This window comes from Lytechinus pictus, chromosome 5 (genome assembly GCF_037042905.1).
Source record: "Lytechinus pictus isolate F3 Inbred chromosome 5, Lp3.0, whole genome shotgun sequence".
NCBI lineage: Eukaryota > Metazoa > Echinodermata > Echinoidea > Temnopleuroida > Toxopneustidae > Lytechinus > Lytechinus pictus.
This window is the reverse complement of record NC_087249.1, coordinates 3,426,493-3,454,397: the sequence shown is the minus strand read 5'-3', so window position 1 is coordinate 3,454,397 and position 27,905 is coordinate 3,426,493. Positions and strand designations below refer to the sequence as shown.

Here is a 27,905-nt window from a genome sequence, read left to right as displayed (position 1 = left end):
AATAAAGGTTACACCACACATCACACTAGTAAAGATTATTTTCAAACTTTAACAGCTTGAATTATTCAACAATCTGCAAACCTCCCACAAGATCTTTAGAAATGTTCTTACATACTCAAAGAAGATGGCAATATGATTTACACATTTTTAAAATAATAATTAATATTTTAAAACCTCATTTATTATCTATCATTTGAAATTATAAACAGCACAGAGAATACGCAATATATCAGAATGGTTACTACAAATATTTATACAGTAGAAAAGTACTAAAATAACAGCTTTAATTGGATTTTGACTAAGGCACGGTTTTCATGAGGCACAGATCATTTGTTGAACCCTAACATATACACATAAATACACAATAGAAATAACAGGAACAAATACTAATGCATTCATACAGTAACTTTAAAGTAATTATTGAAATGAAAAATACAACTGCTAAACTCAACATTTCCTAATTGTATGGGGATCATAAATAATTTGCATGGTACAGTAGTACACAGGAATAAATTTACTACTAACAAGTATTTTTTTTATTGAAACAAATGTATTATTTATTTTTTTGCTGATCATATCTTGTGCTTTTAATCTATCAAATGTATCTATAAAATATCAAATGTATCCAACAAAATTAAGTTCAATATTTCTGTAGTCTGAATCAAAGTACATAAAATTATAGGTGAGGATGAAAAATTAATAAAGCCAGTCCACCTTTTTATTAAATATTTTTAGTTGCAAAAAGAAGTAATTAATCACATATTCAAGTAATAAAGACAGTGCATTTTCATTGCCAATCTTAAACAAATATTGATCTGGATGAAAATTTGCTGCTAATTATCAACATGGTTCTTACTATATCTTCAAATAATCATATCGTCATCATTACATACGTACAATTTTGTGACAGAAAAAAAAGAAACAGAAATAAAATAAATTTGGTCCTTTTACCAGCATTTGAAAGAAAAGAGTTACACTGCAAAAATTTACAGCAATCACATTAAAACATAATACAAGCAATAAGCTACAAATAAGGTAACAAAATCACTAGATGGCGAATCATTATTTCATGCCTACATGCAATTATTAAGTGGCTTTAAATTTGTGATACAATTACTATGTCATGTTTATTTGGCCAATGCGAGACATTTACTCCCCTTCTCACTTGCACTCCCTAATTTCTCACAATTGTTCTGAGTCAATTCATCATGCTCACAATTCTGAACCCCTCATTGACCGTAGTTATGATACCTTTATATCACACAACATAGGGAGTGTACTGAGATTGAAACAATGAATACGCCAATATGTATTGATTCCCTCCTTGCACATGAATCAAGAGGGCTATAACATTAAATTGTGTTTTCATGAAATTTAAAGCAACTTTGCATCACAACACAGGCTAATACTAGGCTCACACCTTTGTGCCGACTGCTGCATATAGTAAATTGTACACAAAACAAAGGCAATTTTTACTTTGCACTTTGTGAAGAGTGATTAACCTGTGCAGACACTGACAGTAACGCTTTGGCATACCTATACAATGTATGTGCAGAAAGATTAAACAGAAATTTAAAGATATTAACAAATCGCTTTGATTTGATGATATATCAAGGCATAAACAATTAAATGATTGGTGTAATTCAATGAGAATCAATTGTTCCCTCCAGACACTAAGGTGTCAGGATATAAGACTCCAACTTACAAGTTAGATATCAGGTTAAGGTGCTTTGTTGGGTATGCCCACATGTATGTGTGTTTGAACATAACAGAAGTCAAATGTGCCAAGATGTGACTCTAGCCTACAAGAAAAGTTTGATATTGATTCCACATCAAAGTGTCTGCATCTCAAATGTAAACCTGTCTATTATTAAAAAGTACACAACAAATTACATCTAGCAATAAGTACATGATTAGTGAAAGAGCTCTGGAATTCTAATAATTTAACAATCAAAAGCTGTTCATAAATTTACATATCAAAATCTGGCTCGGAATGTTACTAAACCACAAATCTTTGGTGGAAACAAGTACTTGTTGACTAATTTTCAAAAACAGTCTTTAAAGGCCAAGTCTATTTGAATCATGTTGATTTGAATAAATAAAAACAAATTAAACTTCCATTATATCTTGGTTACATTATTTATGTGACAGCACCACCTTGTGTCACTTTGGCTTTCAAAGTAACTATTGTTGTTACCAGCATTGTTGATGCACTGTGGGAGCTACCCCTTCCTGCTGTGGCTGTATTCAATCAAGAAAGAGTATAAAGTATTCCTTGAATGACATCTTGTCATTTATTGGTGGCAGCAGTGGGATTTAAAACATGCCCTCGAAATCCCTGCCCACTCAAACCCTAGACTGATGGATCAAAGATACACCATGCTCCTCATTAAACTTGAATTTATTACAATTGACACCCTTTCTAATAGAAAGCTTCTCTTTCATCAAACCTTTAAAAAAATGTATAATTTTATATTTTAAATACATGTAATACAGATTAGTGAATGTTAAGATTATCAGCTTGTGTATTTGCTTACCACCCATTTTACACAAAAAAGTACTGTAACATTCTTATTCTTACCCAAAATGATTAAATATTCAGTGTATGCCTCATTTCTCTCTATTTAAGCACATCAACTTTATGTTCAGATGGACTAGGCCTTTAAGTTTGGAAGTTCCATCACAAAACTACTCTGACGGATTGGATTTCAAACCTTATTAAGTAATAAATAATTTTTAAAATAAAATATAAAAAGTATGGAAGCCGTTAAGTTGTTCAATTCACATTTGGCCATGAGCCACCTGATACTGTGGATATATTGTATATTTGTATCAAATACAAAGTCAGTTTGTGATGAAAATTAGGATGGAATACATAATGCATCCCCCTTATTCAAAACATATCACAAACATTTGATTGACGGTAGATGGCGTTTTGATACATACAGATAATCAAAGCTGTACATTAGGATGGAATGAATTTAAAAAATGAATACTTCTACAATCTGAATACAAATGAAGTACTTGAACAGGTGGCACAATGATAATTTCAGCGGAAAGATGAGAAGGAAAACCTAAAATTAAAAAGAAATTCCTTGTTGGAACAGTAGATTAGCCTAAAGTCTTCATGAATACATTATCTCTACCATTCTATAGATTTCTCATGGGCAAACTAAGATATAATCATTGCCTCATAATTCTAAGATTTGCAATTAATTGCTGAATAGCAATGGTCAATCAATAAAGCACCACATCAGAAATATTTTGTTTCATATTTGCAATTCGTTGTAAGCCTTGGTGTAACCGGGGCCTGATGAATATTCTACATGAATTTTAAATGTCGCATTTTACATAACTTTAAAACGGCATATTGCTACAGTTTCTAGCAGTGTAACAACATATCTTGAGGCACATGGTTAATTAGCTAAATGGACTAAAAAGTAGAGTAAATTATATTGAGTTATACATGATTGATGAAGCTTCATATTGAAACACATTGATTATTTAGTAAGTAGTTATTTCCTAAGCATGATTCTAAATCAAAATGCAAATAGAGAAGGAAACACCCAAGTACTGTTAATTATTAATCCAAACTTATATGCATCTATAATTCATTCTCAACACAAAGCACAAAGAAATCAATATCAAATTACAAAAAGAAAAGAAAAATCACATGAGAGAAAAATGGGATTCTTCATAAACCCACATCTCAAAACTTGTCAATATAGAGTTAGAATACAAAATATACATTTAATGAACCTTCATAAAATATGAATACAACCATTATACTGACATACTACAGATCTTTCAACATTTCAACATCATTTAAGTATTCATTCAAATCATTAAGCCATTCTTTTTTCTTCTTCTTCTATTTATTTCAATGTATCTAAGGAAAATTCATCAGAAATGATACGAACCAAGCTGACATTGGCAACCCTGACCGGTTGGTGCATGATATCATACACCTTACATTTAATTCTTTAACTAATTCTAGATAATGCAGATTTAACCTCTTTTTTATCCTTTTATTATCCTTGATTTTGCTCTTTTCTTCCAATTGAGAATGAAGTCCTTTCCCAAAACTATGGAGAAGACAAACAAAGACATAAATTTCACGAGACATTGAGTCTCCATGAATAAGTGCTGATTCAAGAAGCATATATATTATCATGTTCAACTCCACACATTAAACTCATCTACAACACTCTCTTCTTTACAGGGAATGTTGAGATGATTTTACAATTACCATGTGTATTTTTACAAGAGAGAGGGTTGACAACGGGCACTTCATAAAAACAGAGGACATACTTACCCTGGGGTTGAATTAATCCATCCTATGATAATACTACACAATGTTATCATATTTTGATTAGGGATATTTCACACAAAGATATAAGACTGACAAAAACTCACAACTGATCAAATGCCTTGTTGCATGCCGTAACTAATGCATCAGAACATTAGTCAGGTCATACTGATGGGACAAGGGTATTATTAATTTCTGAGATTATGTGTTACATATCCTGTATGTGTTGACACTTGAGCATGACATTCATTCAGACTGAACTCTTTTTTTAAACATCCCCTGTTATAGAATATTCATTTCTCCAGTCCTCCAACTGACACCTTACAAAGATGTGATGACATAGCTTGGGAAATGAAAAATATTAACCAACAAGGCAAAAAAGTATATGAAACCTGCCTATACTGCACAATGATTAATCACATATACTTGAACAAGAGATACAGATAAATATAGCAATTAAAATTAATATCTTACATAAAAATCTTGCTGTTCTATACAACATAAGGCACCTTTATCGACTGAACGTCTGTGTATCAAAATAAACATTTCCAACAGCCCCAAAGCAAAGATCCCTTTTGCTTACAGAGTAAGAGATGCATGGTATAAATACTGCAAAAGAGGCAACACATATTTCAGCAGAGATTATTGATAACCTCTGAAACACTACCAGGGACTTTAAGACACAGCATAGATGATTGATTCACTAGTCAGTGGCAAATCTTTATCAATTTGTCCAATTCTTCAACCTGTTGCCTACTAGAACAGGGTGATCCCTGTACAGATCCTGCAGGAATTACAGAATGCAGGTCAATGGATGAACAGTTGTCGGACGACTTGTAAGAACAGGGTAAGATCTGCTATCCATTAATATAGATATAGAGAGGAAATAACCCTGTGAATCACTGTATAGTTGATGTACTGCTAAATGTTTGAAGGTGTCATCATCAAAGACATCACAGGAACAGCTCTTGTACCATGGAACAGATCTACCAATTAGGGGTAATATTTCTATGAAGCAGTTGGAATGGTTAATTTCATAATACTACATTCAGCTCTTAAGTTCCATGAGGCACAAAGTACATCCAAGCCATTTAGAGATGGTCTATCACACCATTCCTATCCTGACCTCGATATCCAACTCCAACGGTCTGAAAAGTATCTGGTTCCTCTAGGTCATCATCATCTTCACTCACCTACAGATAAAAATATAAAGATAAACAGGAATCTTTGTTCAGGTGAAGGCAGAATTACAGAGTGGTTGAAATAATGCAATGTCCATTCATCAAATTTTTCTGAAAAACAAGAGGAATGCCTCTGGCAATCTCACCTGCATCACACGATTCAATATAGCAGCAGTGCTGACTTTGAAAACTACTATAACATAATTATTCACAAAAAACACCATTCATATAATGATACAATACTACGTTCATTGATATTTGACCTTGATCATGTGACCTAAAACTTGTCAGTGATACTTGATTACCCCTATATCCACATTTTATACACTATATCTATATTAACTTTGAAAGTTATGACAGCAATCTAATAATTACCTCTATAATGGCCAAAGTTAAATGACCTTAAATGACCTTTGACTTTCGTCATGTGACCTGAAACTCGCATGAGATATTCAGTGATACTTGATGACTCTTATGTCAAGTTTTATGAACTAGACCAATGTACTTACAGAGTTATGATGGTAATTCAACAGATATCCCCATTATGGCCAAAGTTCATTGACCTTTGACATTGGTCATGTGACCTGAAATTCGCACAGGATGTTCAGTGATACTTGATTACTCTTATGTCCAAGTTTTATGAACTAGACCAATAAACATTCAAAGTTATGATGGTAATTCAACAAATACCCCCAACTTGGCCAAAGTTCATTGACTTTAAATGACCTTTGACCTTGATCATGTGACCTGAAACTCGCACAGGAGGTTCAGTGATACTTGATTACTATTATATCCAAGTTTCATGAATCAGATCCATAAACTTTCGAAGTTATGATGGTAATTCAACAGATACTCCCATTATGGCCAAATTTCATTGACCTTGGTCATGTGACCTGAAATGCGCACAGGATGTTCAGTGATACTTGATTACTCTTCTATCCAAGTTTTATGAAATAGACCAATAAAATTTCAAAGTTATAATGGTAATTCAACAAACACCCCAAATTTGGCCGAAGTTCATTGACCCTAAATGACCTTTGATATTGGTCATGTGACATGAAACTCAAGCAGGATGTTCAGTAATACTTGATTAAAGTGATTGGTTAACATTGGTTTGACTTTTTAAAAATCTGAGCTAGAAGGTCACACTTGTCACCTGTGTCTGTGATATATGTTACAAAAATGAAACCCAGAAAAAATTGCGTTCTAAAATAATTATTTAGTGCTTCAAAAATTGAAATATAAAGTGACCGGAAAGACCATCTTAATTTCATCCCATACACTTATGTGTACTATTTAGGCGTCTATAAGACGCCTATTTACAAAATCGGGGTTTGCCTTATAGTTTTAGCTTTTCATTTTCAATAATGGTTGTTTTCAGGGTTTATTAGTTCTAATACATGCACTTGTACACATGTTTCATCTTGGTTTGAGGATTTTTTTTAATCGGCTGCTCACAAAGTTAAACAATACCTTTAACCTTATGTCAAAGTTTCATGAATTAGGTCCATATACTTTCTAAGTTATGACATTTCAAAAACTTAACCTTAGGTTAAGATTTTGATGTTGATTCCCCCAACATGGTCTGAGTTCATTGACCCTAAATGACCTTGGTCATGTGACCTGAAACTCAGGCAGGATGTTCAGTAATACTTGATCAACCTTATGGCCAAGTTTCATGAACTAGGTCCATATACTTTTTAAGTTATGCTGTCATTTCAAAAACTTAAAGGACAAGTCCAGTCCAACAAAAAGTTGATTTGAATAAAAAGAGAAAAATCTAACAAGCATAACGCTGAAAATTTCATCAAAATCGGATGTAAAACAAGAAAGTTATGACATTTCAAAGTTTCGCTTTATTTTACAAAACAGTTATTTGCACATCCACTCACTATTTCTTTTGTATTTTATTATATGAAATGTGAAATATTCTGATTTTCTTCTCGATGTCAAGTGAGACAACAATCAATTCCTCTTGAACATGTGGAATTAGCATTGTTCGATAATATATGGTTCAGTCAAGTTGGTCATTATTGTCAAATCTGTAAAAAATGAAATATTGTATAATTCAAACAATAAAAAACAAAAGAAATAGTGAGTGATGGACATCATCGACTCTCTCATTTGCATATCACTGAGTTGCGCATTTAACTGTTTTGTGAAAAATAAGCGAAACTTTAAAACTTTCTTATTTTACATCCGATTTCGATGAACTTTGCAGCGTTATGTTTGTTTGATTTTTCTCTATCGATTCAAATCAACAATTTTCTGGGGTGGACTTGACCTTTAACCTTCGGTTAAGATTTGGTGTTGACGCCGCCGCCGTCGGAAAAGCGGCGCCTATAGTCTTACTCTGCTATGCAGGTGAGACAAAAACTGTTTGGACAATATCAGTTGACAACTGGTTAAAACATGAACATGATCAAATAAAATAAAAAGAAAAACATAACGAAAGATTTCCTACTTCAAATGCCATTCTATATCTCTCCTTCTTTTCTCTAGTATTGCCAGGGGCCTGTTGCAGAAAGAGATGTGATCAAAATCAACTAAAATAAAACACAATTTGATTTTCAACCAGTGAAACGCACATATTAGGGACTTGTACTTGATTTTTTTAGTCACATTTAAACCCAACTCTTTCCGCAATGCACCCCCCTTAACAAGTATTCCATGTGCTTAGCTTGGTTTTCACTACCCCCCCCCCTCTTTCCTTGTTGTCACGGTTACTTACATCTCCATATATGTCTTCTTCATCCTCATAGTAGTCATCATCAGGTTTGCCGAGCGTAACATACTTATCCTTGTTGCTGAAGTTCATGGAGGGTACCTTAGCATACTTATGTCTCCAGCAGAGCTTGCCGTGTGACCGTGCCTGTAGGAGACCGAACACCAGGAAGAACAGGACAATAACCAACATGACGGAGAAGACGATGGTACCGATGTGCTGCACCTTCACACTTGCGACGACTTGTGGCTTTTCCACATAGGGTTTGGGGCACTTGCCTGTGGGGATGCAAGCGGACGTGAAAAAGATTGATGTAAACAAAACAATATAACCACTTCCATACAAGGTAGAGTGATGAAGATGACGATGATGGCTATGGTGAAAATTATAAAGATGAAGATGATGGTGATGTTGCTCATGGTGATTATGATGATGGTGATTTTGATGATGATCATTGATGATGATAATGGAGGTGATCATGATGACAATACTTTTATGGTGGTGGTAATGATAATGATGAAGATGACGATGATGAAGATATTGGTGATGATCATGATGACAAATGTTTATGGTGGTGGTAATGATACTGATGAAGGTGATGATGATGGTAGTGGTGATTATGATGACAATACGTTTATGGCGGTGATGAAGATGATGATGATGAAGGTGATGATGATAATGGTGATGATGATAATGGTGATAGTTATGATGATGATGGTAATGATGATGTTGCTCATGGTGATGACTATGATGTTAACAATTTCAATAAAGACAGAGATGGTGATAATGGTGATGATGATGGTGATTATGATGATGATAGTGATGATGGTGGTGATCATGAGGACATTACATTATGATGATGGTGGTGGTAACAATAATAATGATAATTATGATGATGATGATGAAAACGGTGATGATGATAATAGTGATGATGGTGGTGGTGAGAATGGTGATGATGATATTGATGATGATGGCGATAATGATTTTTTATGATGATGATGTCGATGATCATCATGATACACATCGTTCTAGCAGCTTGTCTGCATCAACTCATGATATATCATGGGGAAAATGTGTGTATATTCTATAGTTTACAAACGACACAGCATTTAAAACATAATGGATAAAAATATAAAAAATTTGTGCAGAAAATATATGAAGAATTGTACTACTAAAGCAACACTGCCCATATATGTATAACAATAGAAAGTAAATTATAACTAATCACACTTTCCCATTTTGTAACAGATTATATGTTAATTTCTATTGAAATTTCTTGCCTTCTACCTTTCTATTCATTAAGATTGATATTTCCACACAGTTTTATTCTCATTTGAGAATTTGATTGATAGACATCTTCTTGCTGCTCGGAGGCACATTGAAAGAGATGGCTTCAAAAATATATATATTTTTCAATTGATCAGGGTCTGTAGTTCTTAATTTGCACTATATCATTCTATATAAATTCTTAATGTTTGTTTACATATCTAATCGTATTTATCGCATAAATATATCTTAATGTAACAACACGATGTATCCCAATGAAAAAAAAAGACTTTGTATCCTGAGAACAAAGGTTTCCAGCACTTTCAACATATGCTACTAGCTTTCAACCGATAAAGATACACGAGACTGAATAATTTTGTCTTACGTGAGTCCTCAGTGCATTTCTTGCAGCACTCTTCCCCTTCCTCAGCAGCTGAACAGCATGGAATACACTGTGAGTTATTACGACCATTTTTCTCTAGACGTAAATGCCCCTTGCAAGAGATGCACTGGTCTGGTGAAGGTCCAAAGCATTCCCCGCATTTGTCATCGCAAACACCACACGTCTGTGAATGGGACAAAGAGGTAACAAACAATGATTATGGGATGTTGTAGAATAGCTGACATAGCTGTTTGTAACAATCTCAAAATTAATTTGTACATATCAGTAATTCAACGAAATAACAAACAAAGAATGCTAATGATAATAATGTGCAAGATGATTATGGAGCAAAATACATTATTGCTGAGATATATACAGACTATATGCATTGAATTTCAATGGGTGATGGGTCTTTTCCGAGCTATAATATTGTGTTGTTCTGTGTAGTTAATCTTCAGAGTCCTATTTTGTGAACTTTAAAAAGAAAATTAAATTGGTTTACAATTTTATGTGAACACAATATCTTGATATATGATACCAAGTTTCCTCCTTTTTCTTGTCCATTTTCTGCAGATGCAAGAATATAGAATGAATTGCAATGTGTTCAAGAATTTATTTCTTCTCTTGATAATTCCATAGCAATCACCTGAAAAAAAACTGCTCCAATTGAAACTATGCACATCTTTCATTGATTGGCACCACATGATAAAGTGAAGTCTACAAAGCTCAATTTCTGTGACATGTTTAACACTTCACCAAAACATAAGGCTTTACATGTACTTCAAACTTAACCATTACCATCATTTTAACCATACTTAGTTGGAACCATATCCTGTCATGACCTAATGCTAAACACATGTCCCCAAAGTGGAAAAATGGAATTGCAGATAGAAAAATTGGAGTCACCTCTTCAGATAGCAAGTTCACATTCCAAGCTACAATATGAGGTACAGTGCAATTGTAAAGTGAGCATGGAGCTACATGTAACACTCCTGTGCATGTTTGTATTCCCTAACACTAAAATGTGAATTACAAAAGTTTTTGTCAAGGAATTAAATCCAATCCACACATCAAATTAATGAACCAAACATGATTCCACATTGCCAAGTGTAAGAATGAGATTATATCAGAAAACCAATAATGGACAATCAGTTAGCATTGATTTACTTGAAAGCACACAGATCACAACTTGAAGTCAATATACTTGGGATTTTTGTTTTTACCTCTGATTCTTTGTTATAGTATCTTCCACTGCCGCATCTATTGTAACAGACTCCATTATCCAATTCATAATTAGGATGACATGCAGTGCAGTCAAATGGCCCATAATCTAAAAAAAAAACCAAAGAAATTATGTTCATAATCATCATATATTGCATATACAATTTAATATTATCAGATTTCTGTTACCAACATTATTATTGTTTTGTGTGCCTGTTTTGTATCTTACCTTTCTTTTTATTGCTTATTGATAAGAAAATATGTCTGTTCTATCACTTAAATTATTTCATTCCAACAATTTCTACTCGCATTCAAGATAATTACCAAAGGGAATGGAATTTTTTTTTTAAATATGAGTCTTAGTCTGAGTCATGTCTGACAAAACAAAAATGATATGTAAATTCTCAGTTGCATGAGGACATCATTGCATTGGTCAGATTACCCTCAAAGTATGTGTATAGGCATTTAAGCATGACTGTAAAATCAGACTTTGAGTCAGATTCATCTCTTTGTGAAAACACCCATGGACTGTTGGACCATTGGGTCAATTGTGTTTATGATAAAATTAGTAATCAGCTGATTTTTTTTCTCATTTTGCATTACCTTATAAAAGATATTTACATATCTGGATTAATGAGTCTACATGATGTGAGAGCATTATGACCTTTCCTATGAACTACAGAGCAGAAACAAATCATTTCAGGAAAGTCCAACATGACATACATTTAACTTTGAACTCTTAATCTTACAACGATAAATCAGGATCCATTATAAATAAAAAAAAAGTATAATAAATCTTGATATTTAGTAGTAACTTCCATGGAAATCCCAATTTCAACAGCCTGTTGAGTGATATCACCATAGTATCACTGATTGCAAAGTAACCATCGATGGCAAGTTTCATACAATAAGATCTTAAAACAGTCATCTGCTCACCATTACAATTCAAGCACAAATCATCACAATCCTGACAAATTGGGATGTCTTCCATCAATAAGAAGTAACCATCACCGCATTGATCCACGCAGGTGTTGTCTAGGAGGACCTTGTCAATACGACAAGACATGCAGTCTGTGTCCTCTCCTCCAAGACACGTCTGGCAGGTCTCGTTACACCTCTGACATTGGTTCTGCTCATCTGGATAATATCTAGAGAAAAAATATTAAACAAAAATTATGAAATGATAAATGGAAAATGTTATGATGACAATGGTGATTATAATAATGTACGCAGTGATGACGAAGATGACAATAATGATGATGGTGATGGGGAACAGTTGATAAAATCTGTAAGTAGAATATATTTCACAATTGATAACATCCTGTTACAGATTATAGTGAACAATTTAGAAAATCTATTTATGTTAACATGGTGAATTTATGACTAAATAAGTTCTTGATATCATTCCAGACAGACATGTTTACAACACCTGAGGCGAAGTCTAGAAAAGTAGACATAAGCGAAGCCTACATTATAACACTTCATATCAGAATATGGCATACTGAATAAGAATGCATGAATCATATGAGGTATATGAGGTCTTGAGATGGTAATTTCAAAGATACATACCCTTCTTGACAGTCCCACATGCATTCTCCTCTGGCAAGGACCATTTCATCAAAACAGCTGGTACAGGAGTTTGGCCCCGGTCCATTACAGCTATCACAACCCTCATGACATGAACGGCATTCATTGCCTTCTATTGCATCTTCAAGTATATACTCATAGGTATGTTCAGGGCAGTTTTTCAAACAATTTCCAGTTCCTATATTGTAAAGTAAATCAATTACATTCCTGTTCCTTATATCAATTTTCAAATGGTATATAGTGAAGAAATTAATAATGAATAGTGGCAACATGGTTTTCGTTTGTAAGTTTGAATGTTAATTTTAAAACAAACATCTGTCGTTTGGGGATTATTTTGACATGGTGAAAATTTTGTTTGCTATTTATAGTAAATTTCTCAGGTGCACATTGTGCAGTTTTTGGAAATTACGTGAAAAAAATATATTGAATTCAGTATTACAAAATATATAGAGACAATCATGTTTTCTTCAATTATACAGCTTTATGTATTAACACTTGACTTTCAGCAAAATGTTATGAACTTATGAGTGAGGCTCCTTTGAAAACAATGAAAGGTAATCAATACTATAAAATGAACTAAGATTTAAAGCAAAAATGAACATAAAGTTAAATGGACAATTGAAATGTTCTACTACTTCAACATGTCTTGTTGATACGGCTGTTTGGAATTCATACACATCAAAGTGAGAGAGAGAAGGAAGGAGGGATTAAACAAGAGATTAGAACCAGAGACAAAGAAAAACCAGAAGAGAGCAAGATGGAGGATATACCAAGTCACTTCTTATGAGAGCAATGTTAACATATAGCACACTTTTTTATCAAGAAGTTGTTTTGAAGGTTGATAAAAGGCATACAATTACCTGTCAGAAAATATCCAAGGTCACAGGTAAGGCATTTATTTTGGTTGGTATCCTGTTCTTTATAGCAGGTAAAACAATTGGGATCCTCACAAGGGCTGCAGTCGTTGTCAGATAGGTAGGTTCCTTGTCGACAGCCAAATTGACACATTCCATGGCTCTTAGTCTGTGATAGCTCCATGCCGTCAATGCAGGATGTACAATCCAATGAGGAACCAGCATCACAGGTAAGACAGGTTGGATGACAATCTGCAGAAGGGTAGGAGGAGAAAGAATATTAACCTGTTGGTGACTGAATGATTTGATTATACCACATGTTTGCAATAGACTCCAACCAGCATAAATGCTGCCTTAGTCTCCAATGAGTTGCCCAATTTTATTTCGATGAAGTCATTCCCCTGCAGAGGAGGAGATGCATGTGGCTAATACAAGGTTCAGGACTTGAATCCCTCTGCAGCACTCTCTAGTCAGGTGTAGCATGGGTACCCGGTAGGAAGAAACTCCTTTAAATACCCAATCAGTGTACCCATGCTAAAGATACATGGGGCAATAATATGCAGCTCTTAGAAACTTTGTATTAAGGGATATATAAATATTGCATATCATTACCATTTGCATGTTTAAATATCTAATAAGTACAAGTACACAGATTTCCCAAACACTAGGTTACAGCATGAACAAATCCAACATTTGGAACTTAAGGGTAATCCAGCCTTGGTCATAAAATGTTGTGTTAATAATAATAATAATAATAATGTTGGAAAGGAGAAAAATGAATAAAACAATATGGTGAAAGTTTGAAAGAAATCAGACAAATAATAAGAAAGTTAGGGCTGCTTTAAAATTGATATCACCAAGACTTTTTAGATTTCAAATTGGCAACTGGATAAGAAAATTAGGACAAGGGGCAAGAACAACTTCCCCATAGGCCATAATGCTTAATTTTTTGGGATTTGTGGTCTTCTCTAGAGTACCCATTCCCGGAGGCAGTAATCAAAATATAACTCAGGTACTTGTAGTATTTTGTTTTATTGCCTCATGAAAGAAAAATACTTTTTGAAGTAAAACTTTTTGAAAAAAATGAATATTTTTAGAAATTTTATGTATTGGAGTACATGAAAGAGTAGTCCTTGCCTTACATGTACATGTACATCACTATGACATCACATCTGCGGCCAATTTGAAGTCTCCATGTGTATAGTGATTACCAATATTTCCAACTTTTAAGAATTCATAATTTTACTATTGTTTGTCCGATATTGTTCAAACTTTCACCTATCAACATGTCTGATTTTTCTTTTTCCTCTAAATCAAGTTTTTATTAGGGTTGGATTCCCCTTTAATGAGCCCATTGTTGATGGGAAAAAAATTGAATTTAAATAAATTGCAGACTCTTGCTTTATCCTCAGTAACAAGCATGAAAATATCTCACTATGAATAAAATGTGCAAAATGATTTGATACTTTCTATATTCATGCATAAGATAAGGCATATTTAAAGCATGAATTACTTGCATAAGCCATGTTTTCAGACAAGTTCAAAACTATCTTTGTGAATTCGAGCCAGAGTCTGCACTTGCATTTTTATATTCCTCTTTTAACCTCACATACTGTACATCAATAAATATGCCTGATTTTCTAACCGTAACACTCTTTCAAGATCTTGTCTTTGAATTTGCCGGGCTCACAGTCCTGCACACAGCGGCTTCCCTGAAAGTGGTAGTTGTCACTAACACATGTAACGCAGTCAGTGGGATCCGGCCCCAAACAGGTACCACAGGTAGAGTCACATGGTGCACATGTTGCTGTCCCTTCAGCGTTGAAGCTTAGAATGAATTGGTTTATAGGGCAGGCCATGTCCGATTCTTTAACACACTCCCCAAAGTACACAATGTACTCATCTTGACAGACTATGATCGAATAAGAAATGCATAGGACATGAAACAATGAGACTTCTGCTAATACTATGACTATATGACTACACTCCTACATGTACTATTATATAAAGTTCCTCTTGCTACTGCTGTTACTTTTGCTGCTCAATACTCACATATCTTCCTACCTTTCCCTGTTCCACTCCTTATGTTCCTCCTAAATCCTTCTTTACCTTCCTTGTTATTCCTACTTCTCTTCCCTCCCCTTCCTCTTTTCCTTCTTCACCTCATCCCTTTCACCATCTCCTCATTATCTACTTCATCTCCTCCTGTTTCTTATTCTTCACCGCCTCCTCTTTCCTTCTGATGATGTTGTTGTTTTTCATCTCCTCTTCCCTCTATAGCTTACATATATCATTATTTCTTTAAAGTGACCCATCTGCTATCTACACTTCTTTCTTCAAGAGTGGTGTCTAGTAATCCACAGTCACAGAAACCTTGTCAAGGTACATGTAACATGCAAATAATATTAAGTCAAGTCTTCAAGTTCATACTATTTACACAAATATCTAAAGCAAATAATCAGTGATTTTCATAGACCATATGTTATAGGCTTCTAAAATCATTGCATCTGATTGGCTCGGAGCAAATTTGCTACATGAAAGCCCCCTCAAATAGCAGATATTACTTACCAGTGCAGTCTCCCCAGTCATCACATGTTTCACAATAGAGAGGGCAAATGTTTGCATGCTGTAAACAATGATTGCTTTCATCATCCTCTGTGTATCCACTGTATACAAAGAAAGACAGACAGAAATAGCAGAAAAAGAAAGAAGACAAAAGGAAATGGAGAGAGTTATTTTATGATTTTCTGAAATCATTCAAGGTATCGTTTTTCTCACTTTTCCTATGATATTCTTCGTTTAATCTCATATACTTAACTATTTGTTTTATCTGTCATTATTGTGAATGCCTTCAACACTTTCAACTTTATTTCACAATTTCCCTGCTAATTGATACTTCTAAAATTCATTCTTTTCCTTCAAAACATTTCACTATGGGTTGATGTAAAAGTTTCCTCGGTGGTGTTTTATAAGCATGTGACACCCAACAAGCTCAGGTCTGACCACTGCCCTAGATTTTGGAGGGTGAAAAACAGAGGTACATGACTGTTACTATGGTAACTGTCAGATCATGACCCACTATCATGAAATCATCCCTTGTACAAGTTGTCATCACACTACATGTTACAAGATGGCTGTAGCCATCTTGAAAGGAACACAGGTAAAAGAAAGATAGTTGAAACCAATGTCAACCACTAATATCTTCAAATTCAAAAGTAAAATCAAACATTTTTCAACATGCATCAACCTCTACAAATTATGACAAATAAAATCATATCAATAATACAAAAGAAAAAACAGCCATTCCAAACAAAATAAGCTCCATGAACTGTAAAGAATACCAACTGAATATCAACATGCAAGCAATATCAATAACATTCATATAAACCAGGATTCTCAAAAAATATCTGTTCATTCCATTATGCAGAAAATGGTAGAAAGCACTTTTAAAAAATAATCTGTCCATTAGGTATAATCACAATGTAAAGCTAAAGGATCAACATCTTAACACATACTTGTACTTGACTTGTAATTGTTTAAAATGTGGCATTCATCAAAGGAATCATATTGTACACTTGGTATGTTTTAAGGCAATGTCTATTGGCATTATGATTTCAAAGAATGGCAATACAGAAATTCAATGCAAATAAAAGAATGTTGTGATTAATCCAATCTTTCATTGCACTAAGAGAAAACCAAATAAAGCTATTCTGTATTTCCTTTTTATTCATTGCATTCAAAGCTTAAAATGTGTGTATGATCATAATGTGCAATTCACAGTCATGCAAAGAGAATGTTTTTATACAAATAAATATTTTTTTAACCACAATATGGCTTTCTTATTCAACAAAGAAGGAAACCTATCATTTTCATTTATTTATTCTCCAAAAATTGTCATGCACACACATTCACCAAAAATATCTTCACTGATATTGACCTATACCATCTTTTCATTTAAAGATTAAACCAATAAATGAAAACTTTTTTTCCAAGCAAATCTTATAACCTATAGGCCTGTTTCCTCACGTTTGCCAAACATGCTCTAACAAAAAGATCCAATCTTGCAGTAAATCAATTGGTATGAAAGCAGAAATATGACAAAAGCTGACATATGGGGTATTGTGAGAAACAGATAAATCACATGTTCTGCAATTAATTGAAAATTTTCACTAAATAACTGATTTGCAATTTGCAATGAGAAGTGAAAACTTACTTGCTACTTATACTATTAATCATGCAATTACGAAATTAAACAAGTGTTTGGTACTGCAAAATCGTAAAATAGCCTTAAAAATTGACATACTGAAGCTTTTCGACATGAACTCATCGGAGTAAAATCGCATGAATGACTTAAACGCTAGAGCAAAACAATATATAATAGAACCGTAAACAGACAATGGACACTACATGGCGAGCCGTGATTGGCTGTCAAGCAAACAAGTTAGGCTTGGTACCAGCCGTATATTGAAGCGAAGCAACTAAAAACGCAAGGGTTCTTACAAACTCCTTCAGGCGGCACAGAATCGGGTCTGTTGGTAAAATTGCAACAGAAATTTGCATTTGATTGCAATTGGCAAAAAAAAATTAGCAAACACCCCCAAAGAATGACTGAAAGAATTCAGACCAATGTTTAGCTTCCACGTTGGAATGACATCATTTCATGTGATCACTTTTAAAATTCAAAACTTTCCAATTTAGTGTAAAATTCATAATTTTCTTCTTTTTATTTATTGTTTTCTTCAAAATAGCCAGCTTCTTCTTTCTTTTTGTTCTGCTTTCACACTTGGTATTAGGAATATAGGATTTCATTTTCATTTAAAATGTCCCATCATGCAAGCTTCTTACCATCACTGTACATTCTGTATTACAGGAGAAGAGAATGAAATATTATAATCAAATAATAACATGTCATATGTTATCCATGATATAAACTAATTTGTTTCTGAACTGCAAATTCAAACATTACTTGTGATTTTTTTTCCACATGATTTTTTTTCACACAAGAAATATAAAACTGTACACTTAGAACTGTGATGAATAAAGAGGTTGCCAATTTATATCATTGCATCTCCCAAAGACTTAACATCTCAAAATCAAACTTTTCAACAATTCTTGCTCAAATGTGCTACAAATAATCAACACAAAAAGAGGAGTTGAAATTATAAACCTAGATCTAAATGACAACAATTCATCTTACTTTCAAAGACTTTCTTGCTATATAATTGTTCAATGAAGCTACTTGACCTTAGCTTTAATGATGGATTTCTACTACTCATTAATGAAATGTATTGCCTACATACCTAGGGCAGGTACTAAAACATCTGCCTTGGAATAGGTAAGTTCCATCAAAACAACTGACGCAGTTGAGGTAGCTACTGTGACAATCCCGGCACTCTACGGAACACTGACGACAGTCACGGAAACCTAGCTCTGTGCTCTCATAATACCCCTCTGGACAAACCTCAACACAGAGCTGCCCATCTCGAAGAAGCATATAGGTGTCTGTAACAATGATAGAAATATCAAAATCACTGCAGGAACCATGTCAGATTACAAACATTTTTATTCTTAAATGCAGACGATTTTGGTCAAATTATTGACTACCTGGGCAAATGGTAATTTGCTAGCAATGTGCCAAAAATAGCTTATGCAAGTTATCAATACTGCCCCATAGATCAGTACAGGGTTTCATGCAAAGTGTGCTATGGAATTAAAAAAAATAGCTCCCAGAAAATAAGAATTATAATTCTGGGTCCCATTTAAAAAAAGGTTGATATGTGTGATAGCAACTCTTGCTGGAATGTCACCTTTCATTAGAAGAGTCAATCAGCAAGCAGAATTTTCACTGTTGTCATAGTTGGTAAATTCCAGCAGGAGTTGCTATCATAGCAACTTCTTATGAAATGAGGCCCTGGTTTTTATTCCACCATCATAATATTAATATTAATATCATTCCACCAAATAATATTAATATCATCATTACCACAATTAATATAAAGATTCATCATTATTATAATTAAAATCATTCTCCTTTCAATCAATTTTATAATCATTAACATTAACAACATATTTAAAATAAAGCCAAATTGGCAAATTGAGAAAATGAAATCAACATCATTCTACCATATGGAACAATACTATAGGACAACCTGACTTTGTAAAATGTAAAAAACAGTAAACATTAGTAACATTTGGTGTCGTACAACTGATCATTTCTGCCACAAAATTATCTGCTAAATCAAAACTATGGCAGAATGATACTATTTTGCAACACAAATCTTGTACAATTTTTAATCAAAATTCACTAATAAAAGTAAGAAAGCAAATAATGTGTTGATTTTACTCACCAGGTGAGCACTCGATGCAGTCCCCCGGCCCCGAATCAAGGCAGGTCAGACAGGAGGAATCACATTTTCTACAAACATTGCTCTCATAGTCAGGGTAATGTTTACTGGGGCAATCCGTCACACACGCATGGTCAGGAGAAAGAAACTTGTAGTAATCACAGGAGAGACAATCACTACTACCACTCCCAGTACACGTCTGGCAGGTTTCATGACATGCATGACAATCTCCATTGCTACCTATGGAGTAAGATAAACAGATAGGACTTTTGTACATGACTCACCACAGGCTTACAATTGATTGATTTTCTCTTTTATATTTGGGCCCTAACAACTACCATAGGCATATTAACCCTGGATAAATAAGACAGATAAATAAATTGATTTGTGATTTACTTGTATATAGTTTGACATAGACGTACAGCTTTGCATCGTCGTACAAATGATTTGATATTTGATGTGACAGTGCCTTACAGGGCATTAATAAAGTGTACATGAACAGAAGCATGATTGATTTTTAAGGAGTTATAGAAGTCTGCACACTTTCATAATCATAGAACCATTCATGCCCCAAAGTCCTCAATACATCTTAAAAAGCCCAGTCCTTATAGGATTAAAGTTGCTAAAATACAAGATTTTCAGGGGTACTGCATGCCTTCTTGACCCCATCCCCCACCCTGCATGAGGTTCTGCCCCTTGACCCCACCGGGGGCTTAGTCCGCCACTGGACCTCTATCCATTAATTGTTCAGATTTTGCATTTTTAATTGTTGCCAGGTATGGACATACCAACAAACCCAATAGAAAATGTATTTCTAAAATTCAATGAGGGGGAAGTGCCAATTTTCAAAATGCATGGTTGGGATTGTATATTCCTGTTTGAGAAACTCCTAACTCCTAGTACGTCATCTTTTAATCATAACCCTAACGGAAGACAGCATTTAGCAAGGTCTCAATGTCTGTTGCTGACAAATCAACTGTAAGATTTTCATAGTTTAAATGATAATACCTTTATAAAACTTGTCCGAGCAGCTAGATTGGCAGAATCCCAGCTCTAGTTCAAAGTTTTCCTGGCAAGAATTACACTCATGATCACCAGGGCCTGCACAGGTAACACAAGAAGGGTGACAGCTACGACAGGTTCCAGTATACTCATCTCCATACTGCCCTTCTGGGCAATCTCTCACGCAAGAAGTCCCTAGGATAATGATGGAAAAATAAAAATATGACAGCATGAACAAGAACATTTATGCACGTAATTGCAGGAGAAATTGTGCATTGGGTAATTTCAAGTCCGGTGTTGGCCATGGTGTTGAAATTTGGATTGCTTTACCTTGCTCTAAAACTTATTCAGAGTTTGTAAAACTGACCCAGATCAAAATATTGACATCTCAACAACTAGTGAGTGACTTTTCGGGACCATCTTCATTTTATGTTTGGTGTTATAATCGTGTAAAAATTGACCTAACACCAACACCAAAAGGTCAACACTGAACTTGAAATCACCCATTGTATGTAATAAGCACAAAATGGTGGACTTAAGTCTTGTTAAGGTGTATAGAGTCAGTAAACCACAAACGATTATCAAAATTTAAGGATTGTCCCTACTGAGGTCAATAGGCTCCTGTACTAGAGCATCAGTCCAGGCACAAATATCTTTCAATACAACAATTGAAAATATATAGTGAGTTAAGATTTGAACTACATGTACGATGGCCCTTTCATATATATCCCCTGAAAATTTCCTTAAGTAAGAGATGTGAGATATTTAATTGGCATTACATGTGTAGGCCTAATCAATAATGATATAATGGCAATATCTCACTTCTCTCACTCTAACACATAATACCACAATGGGCAACCTGAAAGAAATTTTCTGCCATTATCTTGCATAGTCTTTGTCAAAAGGATAAAGATGCATACCTGAAAGGAATTCATCCATTTCATAGCATATAGTACAGGAATTAGGTCCCGGACCAACACAGGATGCACACTTATCATCGCACAATATGCATTCATTATCCTGATTCACATAGGTATCCTCAGGACATTGTGTCAGGCAAAGGCTGTCTAATTCATCCAGGAAGTATCCAGTGTTGCAAGAAGCGCATTGGTCTGGTGATACCATGCAAGTCCTGCAGGTAGGGTGGCAGAGCTCACATTGTCTGGTGTTAGAGATGGGAACCTTGCCAGCAGGACAGGCTCTCCCACAAATACCGCCATCAAGATAGAAACCAAGTAAACACACTTGGCACACATTGTTTCCTGCCATCAAACGAAATTTAGAAAAGTTGATAATATACATATAGTGACCCAGGCCTTGTAAAGCATTGTTTGAAGTGATTGACCATACAATTGATTGACCAAATGATTAATTGAACATAATTATCAATACAATCAATAATGAAAATAATTCCTGTATCAATTTGTGCATTTCGTAATACATGCCTGCAAGTTGCACCCGTATTGTGACATCACTCCTTTGCTTTCATCCTGAGAGATTGGTCACTCAGTGTAGTTAACACCATGCATTAATTACATTGTTTCTATTTCAAAATGATTACAAACCTAATTTGAACACTACAATTTCATGTGATCTCACTTGTAGTTTTACTGATTAATCCCTATTTTAACATCCACTTGGGATTCAAAGTTCAGTCAAGTACTTACATTTTTCAATTCTCATTTGCACCGTGCCATTTTGTGTGTCTTGAGAAAAAGTGGTAGACCTACGAGCTTCTCATTTTAATGAAAGCGGGTGGCGCATGTATATGGAATACATGAATTGTTATACTTTGTGTTATGGTGCCCAGGTTGTGTCTAATCCATTTTAGTATCGGTACAAAATAATATCGCCATCTCAATAATTTTGCTTGAATGTGAACTATCCAAGTAATACGGCATTGAAGCATTCTTGGTTCAATGCACTTGCACTTACAAGTAGGTGAAAAAAACATAGGTTTTCTCTTTATTGGAGCTTTCATTAGAAGCACATAATCAAGAGGGCTTATACCAAGTATGTTGTCAAACTCCAGTACAGTTCAAATTCAATACAACAGACAAGTCTCCTGAATCCACTTGTGTCAGATGCTCATTTGAAATGACACTCACTGGTGCCAACTTCCGTAACAAGTCTCATGAATGAATTATTCATTTATTTCAAGTTTTCACTGATGCATTCATAAATATTTATTAATTTAGAAAAAAAAAGTGTTTTCTAATTGATTTGTTATCTAAATTAAAAACAATTAAATCACGGATTCTCACCATTTAAACATTCCTCACAATTTTCTACTTCGCAATTAAAACCTGATGGCTCAACGCAGCGGGTACTTTCCTTCACCAATCCATCTTCACACTCTATGCAGTCATCAATACCAGATCCAGTGCATGTCTTGCAACTATCATCACAAAGCTCACATGTATGGATGAGAAAGCTATCACGATCATACTTGAAATAACCAGCTGGACAGTAGTCAACACATGCCCCTTCGAGTAAATAATGTGTTTTCCCTTCTGAAATAAAGAATACATTCAAAATATTAGATGGACACACTGTTAAATATATTAAAAACATTAGAAGGAAACATTGTTAAATATATTCTGAAATAAATATCAGGTATGAACAATTCTGCATGGATCTGCAGATTTATTTACCTTACAGACACACTTATTCTACGGCATAAATACCGGTCTATAATCTATCATTGATTTCTGATAAATTTGATAATTCCAAAATCTTACAGCATATACTTGTTTTTAGTTGCATTATAAACATTCTATTCATAAGTCAATCACTAAACCCGAACTTTACCTTTTATACATGTACAACGAAACCTCCACTAACCTTATCCACAAGAGACAAGAGAAATTTATATGTAAAAAGTATTAAAGGACAAGTCCACTCCAACAAAAATTTGATTTGAATAAAGAGAGAAAAATCCAACAAACATAACACTGAAAATTTCATCAAAATCAGGTGTAAAATAAGAAAGTTATGACATTTTAAAGTTTCGCTTAATTTCACAAAACAGTTATATGCACATCCTGGTCTGTATGCAAATGAGGAGACTGATGACGTCATCCACTCACTATTTCTTTTGTATTTTATTATATGAAATATTCTATTTTTCTCCTCATTGCCAAGTGAAACAACGATTAATTCCTCCCTGAACATGTGGAATTAGCATTGTTTAATACCATATGGTTCAGTCAAGTTGGTCCTTATTGTCAAATTTGTAAAAATGAAATATTGTATAATTCAAACAATAAAAAACTAAAGAAATAGTGAGTGAGGGACATCATCGACTATCTCATTTGCATGTCACTCAGTTGTGTATATCACTGTTTTGTGAAAAATAATCGGAACTTTAAAATGTCATAACTTTCTTATTTTACATCCGATTTTGATGAAATTTTCAATGTTGTGCTAGTTTGATTTTTCTCTATTTATTCAAATCAACATTTTTCTGGGGTGGACTTGACCTTTAATAACGATCAGTACACATCAAAATATTATTTGGACAAAATATATTATGTTTCAAGTTAACTGCATAACAAAATATACTTTACACAAGAGAAATGTGGTCTTTATATACAGGTTTATGGATGAGTTAGGAGCATATTGAAATATTGATCAGAAACAGGAAAAAAGGTCACAATATCTATACAAGTCGTCTGTGTGGACATATTCTGGAAATATAAAGCTATTCTAAAGTTCAACAAGTGGAACGCCTCTGGCGGTCTCGCCTGCATTACGCAATTCGATATAGTATCAGTGCTTCCTTTGAAAAAACGCTAATGAATAATTATTCACAGAAGAAAACACTAATATGTCCATTGACCCAAAACAACCTTTGACCATATGATCATGTGACCTAAGACATGTGCAAAACAATCATTCATACTTGATTACCCCTTATGTCGATGTTTCATGAGCAAGTACCATAAACTTCCGAAGTTATGATGCCAATTCAACACATACTCCCAACACGTCCAGAGTTCATTGACCTTTAAATGACCTTTGATCTTGGCCATGTTCCTGAAACACACACAGGGTATTCAGGGATACATTGCTGCTCTTATGTCCAAGTTTCATGAACTTTTAAAGTTATGATGACGATTCGACAAATACCCCCAACATTACCAAAGTTTGCTGACCCTAAATGACCTTTGACCTTGGTCATGTGACCTGAAACTCGCGCATGATATTCAGGAATACATGGTTGCTCTTATGTCCAAGTTTCATGAATTAGATCCATAAACTTTTAAAGTTATGACAATTCCTCAAAAAACCCCAACATGGCCAAAGTTTGTTGACCCTAAGTGACCTTTGACCTTAATCATGGAGGTGAAACTCAGGCAGGATATTCAGTAAAACTTGACTAACCTTTTATCTAAGTTTTATGAACTAGGTCCATATACTTTTGAAGTTATGACAACATTTCGAAAACTTAACCTTGATTAAGATTTCGATATTGATTCCCCCAACATGGTCTAAGTTCATTGACCCTAAATGACCTTTGACCTTGGTCATGTGACCTGAAACTCAGGCAGGATGTTCAATAATACTTCATTACCCTTATGTCCAAGTTTCATGAACTAGGTCCATATACTTTCTAAGTTATGATGACATTTTTCAATGTTGACGACGCCGCCGTCGGAAAAGTGGCGCCTAGTCTCGCTCTGCTATGCAGGAGAGACAAAAATGGGATCCCTACAGAGAGGTGGTGTTTATAGACAGATACAGGAATAACTAACATACTTCATAAGAGAAATTGAGATCTGTGGTCTCTATGGACAGATTCAGTATGCAAGAACATTGTAGGGTCATTGAAAATATGGTCAAGGCCTGGTGGTCCCTGAAATAGTTTGAATATAGGAAGAGCATACCAAGTTGTTTACAGCGAGTGCAATCCATGATTCCACCTCCATTACACGTCTCACAGGAAGAATGACATGAGAAACATTCTCCTTCCATCGAGTATGTCCCCTCTTCACACCCCTCTCTACATATGATGTCACCGCCTTGTTGATGAAGGACCCTTCAAAGATAATAATTAACATCAATTATGGTGCAGTTCTAAGTAAACACATAACATCACAATGTTTTTAAGCATGAGGAATCATGGGGAAAAACAGTAAAAGTTTGAGTGAAAATAAAATAAACATTATGAACATGATAGGTACATGTACAGTTTATATTTTTTAGATATAACTTCAATGGCCATTAGAAATAAGTACACTGTTAGTTCTTCTGTAACAGGTCAAAATGAACTGTTTAATGGAAATTCATATATTTTCATAACTCTTAATCATTTATCTGTAAGTGATAGATGCCTTCACAGGAAGTGCACAGGAAGTAGTAGAAAGTAGAAATATTTAACAATCTTCATGCTTTTGAAGAAGTATGATTCACACTCTTTCTGGGTAAGAGTGATGCTGAATGGTCTTTGGGTCAAAATATCACATTCCAGAGCTATGAGCTTGTATGATGTAGATAATTATGGTCAAGGCTTAGCATCTGTGAATGGAGAGTGATAACTGCATAAAAAGGAGAGAGGATTTTGCTCCAATTCACTCCTGCACTGCACCCCATTCATGGGGCAGGCAGAGAGGCTTCTTCATTTTCGGGTCAGAATTATAGGTAAGATAATTATCTTATTTTGTCAATTCTGTTAGTTTTTAATAATAGTTTATAAAGTTAGTTCACAATGTATTTTCTATTGTTTTGAACAAGAGGTTAGGTTATATTAAAGTGCTATCTTTGCTAGCATAGCATGTTATCTGTCTTAAGTTAAAGGGGTTTTGTGAATTAAGTAGTTTATTAGTTATCTGTGTTTGTTACTTCAGATGATTTTTATGTAATTTTGTTATATTTTGTATTAATTACTTGTACTTGTATACTTGATTGTAGTATGTAGTTATAAAACAGAATGTGTTCGGTTCTAATCTTATAGTGAAACAATTTAGTAAAATGATCTTTAGAGTGAAAGATTTTGGTTAAATTGATTTTGGTTATTGAATTGTTAATTCAATGTTTCAGTTTAGTGTTTTCAGAGTAAAGGGTCACAATGATTGCTGACTATGTGTAATTATTGTTACTTTCCTTTTAAAGGTATTTGACATGACATTCGTGTAGCGGGTGAGGCTCTCACCAGAGGAAATATGGTCCTCTAGGCCAGATTGCCAGGGTGAGTGGTTATCATTTATTAACCACTGTATTTCAATGTTAATTTGTTGGCATATTCTAATTGTTGTTTGGTAAATTTCACTTGATGGATGTATTTCATTTATTTGTTGGAAGAGTTATCCATAACGATGGAGGAACCGAATTAGTGATTAGATGAGTTGAATTCAGGCAATATTGATTAGGTTTTAATGAATGGATATAGACAACATGTTTATCATTGATTATTACGAGTCTACTTGACGTCATATTGATGAATGTTTTATCTTGGAGTCACAAGCAAATATGTGTATATTTCTAATTTGTGCATTTTTCGAACATATCATAATTCTATTTAATTGTTTTGTTCTTATTTGTTTTTGCAGGTTTTATTTTTTCTATCTTGTGTTCTTGTACTTTGAATTTTGTATGTAACGATCCATCGATATTAAACGAACCGAAACACAAGGAATGGTGTCGTGTGTCATCTTTCTACATCAGTTTCCGCGTGTTACACTTCTATGAAGCAATCAAATATTTCTTAAGGTTTGAGGAAGAGCATTCCATAGTATTGGCACAGCCTTCTAGAAAGCCTGAGGGCTTAGCCTCTGGACTTTGAAAAAGAGGGACATGGGTTCAAACTGATCCACATTGTGCTGCACTCAACCCATGTAAGGTAAACCAGTACCTGGCAGGAATTAATACATTAAAATGCTTGTGTCATGTAAAAGACAGACAGGGCTCAAGTCAATCGAAGGTAATAAATTCAAATTTCTTTGGAAGTACATCTAGACATTGTATCATATTGAAAAATGGGCTATACAAAAAATGTTTATTATAATCATTATTCTCATGCAATTAAGTCTTGG

The 27,905-nt window shown here is 34.2% G+C and overlaps 1 protein-coding gene and 1 long non-coding RNA gene across 2 annotated transcripts; one reads left to right on the top strand and one right to left on the bottom strand.

Moving 5' to 3' along the window:
- Positions 1-159: 159 nt before the first annotated feature.
- On the bottom strand, positions 160-25,912 carry LOC129261926 (proprotein convertase subtilisin/kexin type 5-like). Its single transcript, XM_064099630.1, has 15 exons — positions 25,761-25,912; positions 23,136-23,384; positions 21,792-22,133; positions 20,878-21,066; positions 19,873-20,109; positions 18,826-19,027; positions 16,094-16,191; positions 15,171-15,437; positions 13,532-13,777; positions 12,654-12,849; positions 12,021-12,232; positions 11,087-11,193; positions 9,867-10,047; positions 8,222-8,493; positions 160-5,502 (listed from the first exon to the last, which is right to left on the bottom strand). The coding sequence occupies exons 1-15, from the start codon at positions 25,846-25,848 to the stop codon at positions 5,401-5,403; spliced, it is 2,988 nt and encodes a 995-aa protein (XP_063955700.1). The 5' UTR covers positions 25,849-25,912; the 3' UTR covers positions 160-5,400.
- A 1,067-nt stretch (positions 25,913-26,979) lies between these two features.
- Positions 26,980-27,504, top strand: LOC135154220 (uncharacterized). The gene is made up of 2 exons (XR_010293586.1): positions 26,980-27,061; positions 27,423-27,504. It is a non-coding gene; the product is annotated as an uncharacterized LOC135154220 (long non-coding RNA).
- Positions 27,505-27,905: the final 401 nt, after the last annotated feature.

Coding starts and splice junctions, on each gene's coding strand:
- LOC129261926 (XM_064099630.1), bottom strand. CDS start 25,848: ATGGAAGGAGAATGTTTCTCATGTCATTCTTCCTGTGAGACGTGTAAT. Junction 10,048..11,086: donor ACTATAACAAAGAATCAGAG/GTAAAAACAAAA, acceptor TCCCATTCACAG/ACGTGTGGTGTTTGCGATGA. Junction 8,494..9,866: donor GAAATGCACTGAGGACTCAC/GTAAGACAAAAT, acceptor GCATCCCCACAG/GCAAGTGCCCCAAACCCTAT.